The sequence below is a fragment of the Stenella coeruleoalba genome, assembly GCF_951394435.1.
Source record: "Stenella coeruleoalba genome assembly, chromosome: 16".
NCBI classification, from domain to species: domain Eukaryota; kingdom Metazoa; phylum Chordata; class Mammalia; order Artiodactyla; family Delphinidae; genus Stenella; species Stenella coeruleoalba.
In genome coordinates this window covers 61,008,869-61,024,737 of record NC_137162.1, presented here as the reverse complement: position 1 = coordinate 61,024,737, position 15,869 = coordinate 61,008,869, and the positions used below count along the sequence as shown (strand labels likewise).

The window sequence follows — 15,869 nt, the reverse complement described above, 5'->3', positions numbered from 1 at the left end:
CTAGGTGTCCTACAGTTCAATTCAATTCTGACACCAACTCCATGGAGCCTCAGACCCCACAGGTTGAGGGCTCAGTCCCACAAGGTTGCCCCCACTTCAGACTCCAGTCACAAGTATGGGGTACCCAGGGTGCCCAATCTGCTGTCCAACTTGGTGACAAAATCGAGGGTTCCCACACATCCCCTTCACTTTCAATAATTTGCTAGAACGGCCTATAGCACTCAGGAAAACAGTTAACTTACTATCACTGGTTTATTATAAAGGATACAAATGAACAGGGTACCAGGTCCAGAGCTTCTGTCCCCATGCAGTTGGGGTGTGCCACCCTCTCTGCAGGCGGATGTGTTTGCCAACACAGCAGCTGTCTGAACCCCCATCATTTAGGGGTTTTTCTGGAGGTTCATCATGTAGGAATGATTAATTAACTCATTGGTCATGGGTGATTATGTCATCTCCAGCCCCACTCCCCTCCCTGGAGGGGGGGCGTGGAGCTGAACGTTCCAAGCCTCTAATCCCTGGGTGGGCTCCTCTGGTGCCACCAGCCCTCATCCAGAAGCTATCTGGAGCCCACCAAGCCCACCTCATTAGCATAAATTCAGGTAAGGTTGAAAGGGGCTCGTTATGAACAACAAAAGACTCTCCCATCACCCCCATCACTCAGCAAATTCTATGGGTTTTAGGCAGTCGAGTCCAGAACAAGGGAACAGACCAAATATATATTCCTGATTCTAACACAATATCATGGGACCCCATTGCAGGGCAGGGCACAGAGTAGGTCTGCTTAATGAAGGAAGTACAGTGTTCTGTGAGCCTCACCATGAAACAAGGCTGCCACCTCCCCCGGCCCCGAGAGCAGCCAGCACTGAGCTCACCCCTGTGGGGTCAGGGGCATCTCCGCAGGGGTTTTAGACCCAGACAGAGCTGGTGTTACATCCCAGCTCCATCTGGGGTTCCCACAAGCCCAGATTTCTCAGGTCCCTCCGTAATAGGGGCACAAGGCGACGCCGGCCCCTCAGGGCATGTGGATGTCAGGGGCACAGCAGAGAGAGGGTAGGATAAAGGTGGCTGCCTTGGCCTGTAATTTAGACAGGAAGGTCTGGCGGCCGGTGGGAGGGTCTCGTGGGGCCGGGGTGGTCCTGAGGACTGCGTGCTGCCGGCCCAACTACGCCCCTGCCTCAGCCAGACAACGAGCCTCTGGAAGGTGTTGGCACACAGGAGGGTCCCTCAGGCGGCGCGGGGGTGGGGTGCGGGGAACAGCAGGGGATCAGGGAGGAGCGGGTGAGGCTGCAGGAGTCTGGGGCAGGTGGAGAGCTTTTCCGGGTTCTGGGGAGCAGGGCTCTGGGAAATGATGGGGTCGGGCTCCACGGTGGAGAAGCAGCTGCGGCAGCACCGAGAGCCGGCTCACGGAGCGCTCGCACGCCCGCCTGCGCAGGGCACCTGGCGGCCCGGCGCCTCACTCTCTCCACCTGTGAAGTGGGGCAGCAGCGCAGGGAGCGCCGGAAGGAGAAAGGTTTGCAAACCGGGAAGCGCCGGCGGTGGTGGGCGGGGCGGCGCCTGGAGGCGGAGCCCGGCCTGCGGCCCAGCAGAGCCGCGAGTCGTCGTAGTGGCCGAGGTAAGCGGAGAGGCGGCGGCGGCGACGCGGCGGCGACAGTAAGTGCGGGCCGGCTGTCGGGCGCGGGTCTGGCCCCCGCCCAGCTCTTCAGGCCCTCGGTCGCCCACTGGGCTCGCGGAGTCGGCGGCCTCCCGCCGCGGCCCTCCTGGGAGGCTCCGCGGGAGCCTCAGGACCCCGGCCTCTGTCTTGGCGCCTCTCGCTGTGGCCCCCTCCCCAGCGTCCCTCCGCTTCCTCTCCGCTCTCTCCTCCTCCCCCTCCTTTCCTCTCACTTTCCCTCTTTTTGGGTCTCTATCTTCTTTCTCCCCCAGATTCTCTGCCCTCCTCCCCATGGATTTCCTGAGACTGGACCTCACCGCCTGGATATGGGGGGCCTGGGTATGGACAGGTCAGCCCAGAGTATCCAGAAGGTGGCTGACTGTCCAAACTGGGAAGCCTGAGGCTGGGGGTGTCCACAACCCCAAGGCAGATTCTGCCATGGCCTCTGGGTGGCACCGTGAGTTTCCCAGCAGTGCTTTCCCGTAGGTTAGCTTCACCAGCCCCCCTGCCCCCATTTCATAGGTGAGGAAATAGAGACACAGAGGCGAGATTGCCAGAGTCAGTAAGAAACTTCCTGGAAACCGGCACCCAGACCTGGAGGATGGCCTGCAATGACTCCAGGCCCCGCGAGTTTCTGCTGCTTCGTGCAGCGGCTGCCCCTTGCCCCGGGTCACCCAGGACGGGAGCAGGGCTGAGCCCAACGAGCTCCTGCAGGTGCCTGAGGAACACACTCCAGGCCACAGCCAGCCCACCAGCCGAGGCTCTTCCTTACCTTTCTCTTTAATCCAAAAGCCAGCAGCTCGTTTTCATCAAGAGTAATAAGACTTTGCTCACTCCAGTGCCTTGGCCTGTGACCTGGGTGAGAGGAAATTCCAGGCTCCTTCGAAGCTTTGTCAAGGCTGAATGGTCCTGGACAAATAGCTACCTGGAGCTGAGAATGGACTCCGGCAGAGTGGCCTGGGTGACCGAGCTGGTGGCCCCTGCACCCATACTTGGAGCTGGAGCATCTGGAAGGAACCACTTGGCCTTTGTCTGTTGTCCTACGTGGGTCATAATTTTTACATTTTAAACACTAATTTAGAAATGGGGTGTGTGTGTGTGTGCGCGCGCGCACGCATGTGCACGTGTGGCCACACTGTCTGGTTAGTGCTGAGCTCCCTGTGAGCAAAGCTGGGAAAGGGCTCTGCTCAACCAGGGGAGTTGAAAATAGACTTGCTGACTCGGATGCTCTGGGTATCCGGCATCCTCCTGCCTGCCTGCTGCAGGGTATATGCTGCCCCAGCAGGGGAAAACATCCTGGCTGCCCCCATTCATTCCATTCATTCCAGAGTCCATTCATTCAGCAAACATTGATGAGGGTGCCCTGCAGTGCTGCCTTCACCGCTGCTCACACCTCACTGGCCAGGAGCCAGCAGACAAGGGTGCACGTTGCCAGCCACCTGCCTCCCAGGGACGCCATGGAGTCCACATGGGCTCAGACTGCTTGGCTATGTAACCTTACTCTTACTGTGTGACTTTGGGCAAATTGCTCAACCTCTTTGAGGCTCACTCTTCACCTGTGAAATGGGTCTTAGAGTACTACCTACTATACTGGGCTGTGGTCAGCCTCAAGTGCTAGGTACAGACCTTGACATGCATGAGTACTGGATTTAATTTTAACTATCGGGAATTCTTACTGTTTGAATGTGGGACAAATCAAGTGACGTAAGTCCTCATCCTTTGCTTCTGATAAAAAGGAGACAATAATTTCTGTCCTGCCTAATTCCGGGAAATGTTGTGAGGCTCTCCCGAAATAGTAGCAGAGCCTGATAAGGCTCTGTACCTCTGTGACACAGTGTTCCCATCTCACCTGGCCTGGCTTGATGCTCTGAGTTAAGGCTCAGACTCCTACGTGAGCCGAGGTGCATTGATTTGTTTATTGCAGAAGGGACGACAGAGTATCCCATCCTCAGCTTTATGGAAATATTTCCCATTTATCAAGCTGCTGTCATGGCCTGTGTGCTATATAGGGCATGGAAGCAGGCGTGCTACCTTGCAGCCAAACTCCGCAGCCAGCCGGCCAGGTGACAAGCCGAGGATGGCAGGGAAGATGCTGACGTTTGTCAGCATTGCCAGCCAGTCGCAGTTTACAAAAGCCATTGGAAAAAGGCTTCCCTGGGTTTGCGGATGGGGATGGGGAAGGTGAGGCTCAGAGCATGGTGACTTGCCCAAGGCCATCTACACAATTGTTACTGGCAACCTGGAATCTTCGATTTGTCTTAGCTGCTACCACAAATGGGGAGTTGCTGTCTCGTGGTGGGATGTGATGAACAGAGGTGGGGATCCAGGCCGGAGCTGCAGCCTCAGACTTGGCCATTGGCCTGGTTTGTGACCCGTTCTTTGGACCTCGGTTTCCCCACAAGTGAAATGAGAGAGTGGACTATTAGATGTTTCAAACCAGCTTCTGGGGGCAGCGCTAGACACCATGAGGTTGTTTGTTGTTGTTAATATTATTTAATTTGAATGCCTTTATTTTTATTTATAATTTTATTTTTGAACAGATAATACATTCACAAAGTTCAGAATTCGAGAGGCGCAGAAGAGTATGCAGTGAAGTCCCCACCCTCCCCATCCCTAGCCTCCCACCTCAGAGGCAACCACTGTTTGAAATTTTTTGTGTCCTTCCAGAGGATATATGTACATATGTGTGTATTTTCTTCCCATCTACCCCATCCCTGCTTTTTTGCACAAATACTACCATATTCTGCACACTTTTCCTGCTCCTTACTTTTCTCACACAAAGTTCAAGAGTTTAGAGAGCACTGTGTGCTCATCAGGGGTCCTAATTCCTTTTGTTATGGCTGCTTAGAAAGTTCGATGCCTTGAGACCAGATTTGCCCTTGCAGATTGATTGCCACAGGCCCCACCATGCCGCATTGCCTTACTCCCAGCTGCCCCACAATTATTTGCTACTCTGTTGCCCTTGTATGGACTGGGTGGGGGGAACCTGAGGTCACTTACAGTGTGACATCTTATCCTTCTCCCTAATCTTTAAACCTGAAGCTCTTGAACCACGTCTTGGTGACCCTGTAGACCTCAGAGTGGGGACATAGTCAGCTCTGTAGGATGGGTGAGTCCCGGCCTCAGCTTCTGATCACCTGCCGCATCTCTGCTTCTCTCTCTGCTCCAACAGTGGCCATCGTCTCAGAGGATGACTTTCATCAAAGCTCCAACTCCACCTACAGAACTGCAAGCAGCTCTCTCCGAGCTGACCAAGAAGCACTGCTTGAGAAGCTGCTGGACCACCCGCCGCCTGGCCTGCAGAGGCCCAAGGACCGCTTCAGTGGTACCTACATCATCTTCTTCAGCTTGGGCATCGGTGGCCTGCTGCCATGGAACTTCTTTGTCACGGCCCAGGAGTACTGGATATTCAAACTCAGCAACTGTTCCAGCCCAGCCACAGTGGAGGAGTCTAAGGGCTCGGACATCCTGGTAAGGCGTGTTCCTCCTGGGAGGCGGTGAAGGGCGACTTCATTTGGGTGCACCCTTCCAGGGAGGCTTGCAGCGTCCTAAGAGTAAGGATGCGAATTGGGAAGCTGTGTGGAGTATAGTACGTAGATGGAATTCACTTCAGCCCTAAAACATGCTCTGTGTTGTATATGAGGCCTGATGCTTCAGGTGGCAGGGGAAGATAGAAATGGATAAGACACAGCCCCAGCCTTCACATTGCTTAGTATTTAACTTGGGGAGGAGATGCAAACGATGATTCTGTGCCATGTGGTATGGTAACCAAGAATTCAGAGTCCATGCCTCCAGGAGTCTGAAAGAGTGGATATAATAGTGCTAAGTTCAGCTGTGAGCTGCAGAAAATTCCATAAGAGCAGTGGCTACCACAAGATAGAAGGTCATTTTTCTCTCATGTGCAAGTCTGGAGGGGGCCAGCCCAATGCTAGTGTGATGTTCCATGTTTGCAGGAACCTAGTTACTCCACCATGTGTCGCTTCCATGTTCAAGATCACTTCATAGTCTAAAATGGCTGTTGGAATTCTAGCCATTACATCAAGTAGGAAGAGGAAAAGGACAGTTATAAGAACATAAACACTTTGGGAAGTAAAACACATTGCTTTTGCTCATATCGCATTGGTCAGTCGTGTGACCACAAGCACTGCAAAGGAGGCTGGGAAGTGTAGTCTTTAAGTGTTGTCTTTATCCCGAGAACCATGTACCCAGCCCAGAGAGGAGTCTGTGTAGTTATGGAAGATGGGGAATTGAAGACTGGGCGTAAGTAGTCTTGTTATTAGGGGAGAGATCTCTGCAACTTAGAAGAATGGGGAGGAGACATTCCAGGTGGAAGGAAAACTCTGAGCTATGGCAGGTTGGGAGGAAAGTTCAGATGTCTATTAGGAACAGTGAAGCATCTGGTTTTGCTATATGTGGGGTGCATGTAAGAGAGAAATAAGGCTTGAGATAATTTCCTGGGCCTTGAAGGCTTTGCTTGGGCCTTGAATGTCAGGGTGAGGAGTCTCAGTTTGGTTGGCAGGTGGCATCAAGCCCTCTCTCTCCACCTGGGGCTGCTCATTTTGTGGGGTGACTTTTCCCATGGGCAGGGAGAGTGTTAAAGAAAAAATTATTCTGCCACTTGTTAAAGTGGTAAGGAAACCTTTACTCAAGACTGTTGCAGTAAGGGAGAGAGATTGGGCTCAGCTCCAAATACTGCAAGGACAAGTGGGGATTTATAGCTAAGGAGCAAAGTGAGGGGGTCAGTGGTTGGAACATTACTAAGAGGAATCATCAGGGTAGAGGGATTTTTTTTTCTCATAAATTAAGGTTTCATTATAATTTGGTTTAGTATAAAAATTGTCACTAACCTTACTTGGAAAGTAGCCATAGCATTTGAGAATTATTTCTTTTTTTAATGTTGAAGTATAGTTAATTTACAATGAAGGGTAGGGGGATTCTTGCTAAAGGCAGGCCAATGACATAGACACCACGGGTGGGGGATGAAGAACTTGATCAGATCTCGAGGGTGATAAGATATCAAGGGTGGGGGGGTTCTCCATAAACTGACTTCGAAGGATTCTCGCTAAGACTGAGCTGGCAGGTGGAGATAGGCCAGGGGCTAAGGTCCAGGTTTAGTGGAGAAGAGGGTTCAGCGTGGTTACTCTGTCAGGAGCCTCAGTTTTTGCAGCTGATCCAGGGCAAGGTCTGCTCTCTCTTGAAAGCTCATGGATGGGGGAAGCAGGGTGCTCTAAAGGCATCCCAGGCTGGGGGTTGCCAGCTGCCCCTCTCCTCCAGGGGTGCCCCAGGGGACAAGAAGAGGATACCCTAGCAGACCCTAGCCATACCCATCAACTGGCCTAGGAGTTGGCTCGCCACCCCTTTTCTGAGAGCACCTTTGAAGTCCCTGACCTAACCCCACGGAACTTTCAATGAGTCTGACGCATTGACTGAGGCATCCCTATCGTCTGTCTGGAAGGGCTCTACCATGGCTATGCAGTGGAATCACCCAGGGAGCTTTTTAAAATTTCCAGTCTGGGCCCTACCCCAGAGATGCTGATTGAATAAGGCCGAGGTGAGGTGTGGACATGGGCATTTCAAGACTTCACACTCCCTCCTCCAGCTCCAGCCCCTTGGTTCTGACACCCTGTGAGGGCCTCTCCCTGTTAACTGAGGAATTCACACATGCCTCCAGAGGCCAGAGCAGTGCGTATAAACTCGTTTCTGCAGTGAAGGGCTGTCACGGAACCTAGTATAGTAATTTAGAGCGTCCTACTCAAGGCGTGGTCTTGGGACCAGGCATCACTGGGAGTGTGTTAGTGATGCAGAGTCTCAGGCCCCCAGACTGACTGAGTCAGGAGCTGCCAACACGCCGCCCTGGTGACTGGCAGGCATGGTAGAGTTTGGGAAGCACTGGCTAGGGCAGGGCTTTTGGAAACAGACTGCATGGGTTCAAACCCTGCCTCTGCTCTTAGCTCCCTGGCCTCTCGGTGCTGCCTCGCCTTGCAGGCGTATAACAGGAGGATGATACACCCACCAACTTCTTAGCGTTGTGGTGAGGGTTAAGTAAATTCACAGGCATGCAAAGCACTTAGCGCAGGGCCTGGCACCACTACTGCGAGTTCTGTATAAACATTATGATCATTATTATCCTTCGAGGAATGGGGCCACACTGTGAGCTGCAGGTGGCCCTGCTGTATTTCCAGACGTCTGGCTTAGCCGGGGTGCTTTATGATCCACTCTCATTTACCAGTGACTCAAGCGTCCCAGCTTTCTGCCAGCCTCCGTAAATCAGCCAGCTCACTTGGGCTTCATCCAGAAGATCCCTGTCTGTCTGGGCCAGCACCCGGCCCTGGGTGGCCCCCAGGGCTACATTCCATGTGCACCTGTCCTGCCTCCTCTTCTGCCCGCTGCCCTGGCCCCAGCAGCGGGCTGCCCAGGGCAGGCGAGGATGTGCGGTCCAGTCCCTGGGAGTGGCCCTCGCCCGGCGGAGGTGTGCCGTGAGCGGCTCTTGCTGCGAGGCAGTCCTTTCCCAGCTGCAGGCACTTAGCATTCCAGGCCCTGCTGCTATGCTTTATTGCCTCTTTCCAAGTGCTGGCAGGTGCAGATGTAGTACCTGCGGCTGCCCGGAGCTCCTCGCTCTTGGCATCGGAGATGAGAGACCTGTCACCCCTCGATTCATGGGCCAGGTTTGGGAAGCAAGCATGCTGGGCTGTTTCTGCATTTTGTGCGCCATTTTTCTTTGCCTAATTCCTCATTCCTGCCACCCGCCTCCCCAGTTCTTTCCCCCTCTTCCTGATTTCCCTGCGAGAGGCGGCTGGTCTGTGCTGTCACCTGAGGGCTACTCTGGGGGGAGCGAGCGGGGGAGAGTCAAATGGGTCTGTCTCCAGCCACCACCTGCAGCTCAGTTAGCTGTGGGCCTGGATGTTGGTTGTTCTCCCTACTTCCTTTTTATATTTCCCAGGGACGGATACCATTGGGTGGGGAATTTGACTCCGTGGGGGTGTTTGCACAGACCCCCTCCCCGGTTATGTCACTTTCAAGGTCACCCCCCTTCTCAGGATCATTTTCTTCTGCCTGGAACACCCTTGGGGTGGTTTAGAAAGCATTCTCAGGCTCGCCTGCCCCCTTGTCTCCGTTCTCTGGAATAAGAACTTTGAATAAACTCACCACAAGACTGTGGGCCCAGAGCCAAAAAAATGAGAGCATAAAAGAGGAAGAACTGATAGGAAAAGATGGTGCTTTGGGGAGCCGCCTTCCGAGCCTGACTCTGGGCCACCATGCTGGCAAGGGTGCCAAACACACTGTCTCTCATTAACCCTGTTTCTGGGGGGTTTTTTCAGGCAAAAAGCCAGAGGCTCAGAGAGGTTCGATAGCCTGCCCCTAATCACATAGCTAGGAAGGGCTGTAAACAGTTTTACGGAGAATTTAGGTGGATAGATGACTGCAGAATTTGTCCTGCTCAGAGGGTAGTGCAGAGGGGACTGTCCTGGAGACAGAGGCCACCCCACACCCTGATGTGGCCAAACCGTATTATCTTTCTTCCTGTGGAGAGCCTGACCCTGGTCTGGCCTCCTTTTCCCCCCTGGAAGCCCAGGTGCCTTAGCTGTACCCCTGGATTCTGGACCCAGCTTCCAAGCTGTCAGCATCCCTGATCCCTTCCCCACACCACCTCTACCACATCCCCCTGCCCCCCACCCCAGTCCTCCCCTGGCTCTGGGGTTCGTAAACCATCCCTGATCCTGTGGGGGGCCTCCTTGGCCTCTCCTGCCAGCCTGTAGCGCTGCTGCTGGGCCAGGGACTATAAGGCGGACACACACCCCCTTTCTGCCCCAGAGAAGGTGGTGATGACACCTTCTCCCGGTCATCCCCTGCCACGAGGCCTCCACGGCCCCTGCGCACGCATTCTTCCCATTCGCCTTGGCCTGCCCAGGGCTCCTCTCTGAGGGGGCTGCGGGACATGGCCAGGTGGTGGGTGGGACCCACAGTCCGACTTGGTGTCAGCGGGGCCAGGACCCACGCCTGGCCATCTGTTGCCATCCTGTCCATCCCCTGACCAGAGGCGCTCCAGGGGCTCAGACCAGGGAGTGGGGCAGGAGGTAGATGTGTCTGTTACTCCTGGGAACCTCCCCTGCCTCCACCCTTCTGAACTACGGGCTCCTCATCTGGGTCCCCAGAGCCTGGCGTACTTCCCCATCAGGTCCTCACCCCACAACTCATGGTATTGAGGACTTATTGTGGGGTAGCAACACTCTCAGCACTTTGCCTGCATTAACTAATTTAACCCCCAGCACCCTGTGAGGTAGGAACTGCTATTATCCGTGGTGACAGTACCCTTTTCAAAGGTGAGAATGCCTCCCCCGCCAAACCGTTTGCTCTTTTGGAATAGTGAATACAGTTCTCTTACTCTGCATCCCTGTGCCCCCAGCATAGAGTTGCACATGATAAGTATTTGTTGCTTTAGTTATTATATGGCTGGGGAAGGAAGCCCCATCACCCCAATCCAGGATAGGGAGGGCGTGGCTTTACAAGGGAGCAGAAGATCTGGGGGTCACAGTGGCCACCACCAAAGGAGTTCTGACGTTTCAGGTGGGCTAGCAGAGACACGAAGTGGGCTTCCTGCATAGGGAAGGGATCCAGGTTGATCTGGTTCAGAAGGTCTCTGAGCATCTTCTCATTTATGGCACAGAAGGGCTTCTGTGCCCAGGAGCCCCATAGGGTCCTGCTCTGTTTGACTGGATGGAGGGTCTGGTGCTCGCTTGACCTAAATGCTTTGGGCTTAATTCCTCAATGTGACTCTGCTGTCCCCTGATGCCTGACAGCCTGGAAAGAGACTTCAGCCCTTCCTCTGGGCACACGCTCAGTGTGAGCTGAGGGGTTGCATAGCCACCTTCCTCTTCCTCCTTGTTTGCCGGCCTCCTGAAAAAGGAGCAGCAGTAGGTGCCCGACTGGGCACCGAAGTGGGTGTCCTAGCACCTAGGGCAGCACAGGCCAGAGCGAGTGAAGCCGTGAGAACGGAGGGCAGGGAAATGGAGACAGTCCCGGCCTCTGCTCTCCTGGGCTGCTGTCACTGCCAGGACCAGCCAGTACCCTCTCTGTGCTGGATCAGGGAGTGGACTGTGACCTGCGCCTGGAGTTTTAAGAGCCCTGCGTAGTTGATTTTGTAAAAGCTCTGTACCTGGGAGGAAGCTGGGTCTGTCTGTCTCGTGGGACTGCAGGGTAGCTGGGAGCAGCCCAGAGGGTGACAGAAGGACTTCCTTCAGCCCCAGCCCTAGCGGTGCCCTCCCCTGCTGTGTGGCTTGGGGCCAGGCTCCGTGGCCCCTGGGTGCTCTGAGCACAGACCCACCATGGGGAGTCCGCAGCATGTACAGAGCGCCCCAGATGTCGCCGGGAGGGAAGCCTGGTATTTACTGCGCATCTCCTGCACGGTAGCTGTGGTGTGAGGGATGGGCCGAATCCTCCTAACGTTCACCTCCTTGACCAAGCCCTCGCCCTGTGCCAGCACTGTACTGAGGGCTCTGATTTGCTTATTAATTCCACGATATTTATTAAGCAACCTACTGTGTGCCAGAAGCTTTCTTTTCCTTATCTCTTTTGCTCCTTACTACAGCCCTCAGGGATAGGTATTATTATACCCATTTTACAGAGAAGGGAACCAAAGCTCAGAAAATACAGGTTATTTGTTCCCAGGCACAGAGTCAGTGACTCAGGCCGGGCCATCTGAACCCACATCGTCCATGCCCTTAACCCTGGGCTCCATATCAGCCTCTCCAGATGTTTTCAGACGACACCTTTCATCTGGCAGGACGCACATGTCTGTAATGGAAGCAGCAGTTTCACGAAGCAGCATCTACACTTAAAACAATCTCTGATTGTAGTTTTCAAGGAGGAGCAAGTGATCATCCGTGCCGATCTTATAAATGGCTTATAAGCCACCCAGGCTGAGGAGGATGGAGAGCTTGCCTTTGGATTTAACCTCGTGTGGGCCCTTGGTGGCCTTGGGGAGCAGCAACATGGGGGTTGGGGCAGAAGCTGGACCCGAGGCCGTGAGGGAGAGGATGGGGGAGGGACTGGGGAGACCGCAAACCTGGGAAATACCTCTAGGAGTTTTGCTTTGCAACTCTTTCCTTCTGGAGGATTGGAGCGGGAGTTACAGGGGATGTGTGGTCAAGAGGGTACGGATTTTCTGGGTTTTTTTTTTTTTTTTTTTTTTTTCTTGGCGGTACGCGGGCCTCTCACTGCTGTGGCCTCTCCCGTTGCGGAGCACAGGCTCCGGACGCGCAGGCTCAGTGGCCACGGCTCACGGGCCTAGCCGCTCCGCGGCATGTGGGATCTTCCCGGACCGGGGCACGAACCCGTGTCCCCTGCATCGGCAGGCGGACTCTCAACCACTGTGCCACCAGGGAAGTCCGGTTTGTTGTATTTTTAACACAGGAGAAATAGCAGGTAGTTTGTGTGCTCATGTGAATGGTCCAGTGGAGAGGGGACCGTGGGTGCTGAGGACGAGGAAGAAACATAGCTGAGTGCAGTCTGCGAGCAGATAGGGCCTGGGCTCGGGGCACAGTGGAGGGGGTCCTGGAAAAGCACGCAGATGATTCATCCTGAGGAACAGGAAAGAAGGCAGTAAAAGTGAAAATGAAATAAAATTCTGGTTGTGACCCATTAAGTGGATTTCATATCCTTTATGAACAGGGTTGCAACCTGTCATTTGAAAAGCCCTGCTCCACCCATTTGCCTGTCACCTCACATCCAGCCATAAGGATGCATTTTGCCCACAGAGGAGGAAAGTGAAGCAATAAATGACTTGCTGATGCCACAGGGCTATGAAGACAAGAGTGGGGGCCGTAACCCAGGGGTATCTATGAGTCTGTATCAGGTTTCCTGGGGCACTTGGCAGACACCCAGATTCCCAGGCTCCGCTCTGCTGGCTCCTCCTCCCTGGGGTGGGCCTGGGCACTGTTGCCAGGTGCTCCTGACATGGCCAGCTGGCAGGGTAGCAGGTATCCAGGTCTCCTCTGTCCACATGCTGTTCCTTGAGAAGCACCATTCTGGTGTAGATGGATCGTGACGCTCCTGCAGTCCACTCCTAGTGCAACTCAGACCTCTCCGAATGGAAAAGGTGCCTAGATTCCATTTGGCAATCTACTTCTTAAGAGCAGAATTCTGAAGAATAGTGCTAAGTGAGGGAAACACCCTTCCTTACACCATGAAAGCATTTTAAGGCAGAATTTTGCCTGAGCCCTGTCATCCCAGGAAAGGAGAAGTTGGGGGCAGTCTGGGGGTCAGGCAGGTTAGGATGGGGCTATAGGCTTCCTGAGCAGGGCATGGGTGAGTGGCCACCAGGCAGAGAGGGCAGGTCCCTCCTCCCAGCTGCCCAGTGGCCTGGGCTAGCATGGATGGCTGCTCTAAACCATTTTTAAAAATTAGAACCAAAGTGAGTCATTTTTTTTTAATTCCCTTGTCCACCCTCTGATTCTAACTGCAGACCCAGCCAGCATGCTATTCCCAGTAAATACACCTGTGATGGCTTTTTCTTCTGTTTTTAGCTCTTGCTGTGTCCTGCAGAGGGAGAGAAAAAGCCCGACCTGAAACGCTGTCAGTCATGCCTTCAGTGGCCTCGACTTCTCTTTTTATTTTCTCCCTGTGTGCTCAGGGCCCCTGTCCACAGCTGCGCCCTGCTCCCTGGCCCTCCCAGGCTCTCGATCGCTCCCCCTCTGCCTTCGGTTTTACTTCTTCCTGCACACATCCTTAGAATCTAGAGGTGATTTCCTTGACAAATTAGAACGCGGCCTGGGCCTTACGTGCTCGATCATCTCGAGTACCCGGAGAGCAGAACCAAACTGTAGTCTTGGCCGAGCGCCTTCATTACAGGGCCATCTTCTGGAAGGGATCCGTGGTGGCAGCAGCGACCTGGGAGGCCCTCTTGGGAGTCCCATGAGTGTGCACACACACGCACGCACGCATGCATCTGAGGCCTGTAGCAGCCTGTGGTTTCTGCCCACATGAACCCCCAAAGAAAAACAGCCTCCCTGTAGAGGAGAGGGCATGTTGGGTGAGGAAGTGCAGCTGGGTCTGCTCAGGACTGCCTCTTCCTGGTTGTTCTCCTGGGTTTCCTTCTGCAGAGAGCAGCTGGAGCACCGCCAGGCCACCTCATTTTTTTTGTTTTTGTTTTGGTTTTTTGTCTACCGCTTCCTCTTTAGGCACATGCCACAGGGCCTGGTCCCTGTCCCTAGCCATCAGCCCTGGGTTGCTGATGTGTGTCAGCCCTCAGGGGGCTGCAGAAGCTGAGGGGAGGTGGGGAATTTCCTTGGAAGGCTTCTTCCTCCTTGCCCTGGCCACATGATCAGGCTGCAGAAGAGGAAGGACAGGCTGGCCGAGCGTCAGCAGGGACTGAGCCCTGAATCAGCTCTCACCCCGCAGAGGTTGTGTGTGGACTTACAGGCTCCCTGTTTCTCTGACCTTTCCCTCTACCTGTTTCCGAGCCATCTCCCTGCCTACTAAGGTTCCAGCCTGAGGGTGCGTAGGGGGCACATAAGATGCAGATCCAAGGCCTGCTTGCCCCTCAGGGACCTGGCGAAGGTGGGGTGGAAGGTTGACGGAAGTGATGTTGTCATTTTCCGTGCTCACCCTGCGTGGTGGAAAAACCTGGGGCTCAGGAGAGCTAGATTGTTTCTGACTCTTTGTCAAATTTGCGGGGCAACTTAGGGCTCCATTACCTTGTTTAAGAAACTAGATCGAGGCTGGCAAACTTTTTCTAAAGGGCCAGAGGGTAAATGCTTTAGGTTTTGCGGGCCACAGGATCCCTGTTAAACAGGTGCTCAGCTCTGCCCTTGTAGAGTGAAAGCCACTGTGGATAATCCGTAAACAAAGGGGTGCAACTATTGTCCAGTATGTACAAAAACAGAGGGTGGGCAGATTTGTCCCCAGGCCAGCCTTTTGCCAGGACTAGCCGCTCCCTTGTGGTTCTCCCCCTACGAGCGTTGTGAGATCCGTTATAGAGGTGCCTACCAGGCTTAATTTCTCTTCATAACACTTATCACTGCCTGACGTATTGTCTGTTTGTTTATGCGTTAGCCAGCTGTCTGCTTGACCAGAGCATCAGTTCCACGAAAGCAGGAACTTGGACTGAATCCCCTGTGAATAGCTATGGGGCTCAATAAGTATGAGCAGAGTGATGAGTTAATCAATAAGCATTCGCAGAGGGCCAGTCACGTGTCAGGGCTGGACTGCTGGCTGGGAGGGGCACGGGAGGAAGACCCTCGTCCCAGGATTAGACGCCGTGGTCCCATATTCAGGGGGTGGAATCTCACTCTGGGGTCATTATTTTACCCGCACGCCCAGACTACACCGGAGCAGACTTCCTTCCCTGCCCCTGCCCAGTCGAGTTGCTCAAGCCTGAAACTGAGGCGTTACCTTTATTTCCCTCTGTCTTTCCACCCCCACCTTCAGCCCATCAGCAAGTCTTGTCAATTCTACCTCTGAAACGTCTCAATCCCTCCAGTTCTCCCCTCCCGGATCTCGCTGGCCCCCAGGGCGCCCCCTTCAGTCGATTCTCCATGGAGGCTGCAGAAGCGGTCTCTTGAGGACAAAACAGAGAAGCTGTCCACTGCGCCAAGTAAGGGGACAGAGGACTGGGTCTGAGCTATGTGACTTTGGGCAAGTACCCGACCTCTCTGAGCCTTAGCGTCCTCCTCTGCAACATAGAGGGAGCAAAGACGTGATGAACACACAGAACGGCACCGTGTGGTGGGGGCTTGGTGAATGGGTGCTGGTACCACGTTTCTCAGCTGTTCAGAATCCCACATCCAAACTCCAACCCCAGCCTGGACGCCCAGGCCCTGCGCATGCCCCCAGCCTGGTCCCCTCCTCTCTCCCTCACTCCCAGGATTCCAAAATCACTCTGGCTTTTCAGTTGCTTGAACACACTAAGCTCCTTCATGCTGCAGAGCCAGCTGTCTGCTGCTCCCTCTGTCCAGAAAGCTTTTCTCCTCACCCGTCACAGAGCTCGTCCTTGGTCTCTGTTCACACATTACCATCTCACTACCGTCTCCAACATCGATCCCCCACGGGGCGCTACTTTACCCCTTATTTGGTTTTCCTTTTTATCCCATTTGTTATAACTTGCAGTCTTTTTTAAAAACTTGTCGCTGCCTCGTTTTTTGCCTCCCTCGCTAGAGCACCCCAGCTCCAGCACACGTTGGGCAGATAGCAGGGGCTCGGCTATTACTTGTTGAGTAAGTGAGTG

At 54.1% G+C, this 15,869-nt stretch overlaps 1 protein-coding gene across 2 annotated transcripts in view; it reads left to right on the top strand.

The window, feature by feature from the left end:
- Positions 1-1,503: 1,503 nt before the first annotated feature.
- The window catches only part of SLC29A3 (solute carrier family 29 member 3), a gene marked incomplete at its 5' end in the record, with an annotated part of 41,671 nt that continues 27,305 nt past the window's right edge, over positions 1,504-15,869 (top strand). The window contains 2 exons of one of the 2 annotated variants that reach the window (XM_079900969.1): positions 1,504-1,650; positions 4,821-5,119. In XM_079900969.1, the coding sequence (XP_079757095.1) occupies position 1,650; positions 4,821-5,119 (300 nt within the window). Of the gene's footprint in view, positions 1,651-4,753; positions 5,120-15,869 lie in introns of those variants that run through there. The other variant, XM_079900968.1, reaches the window with a different exon arrangement.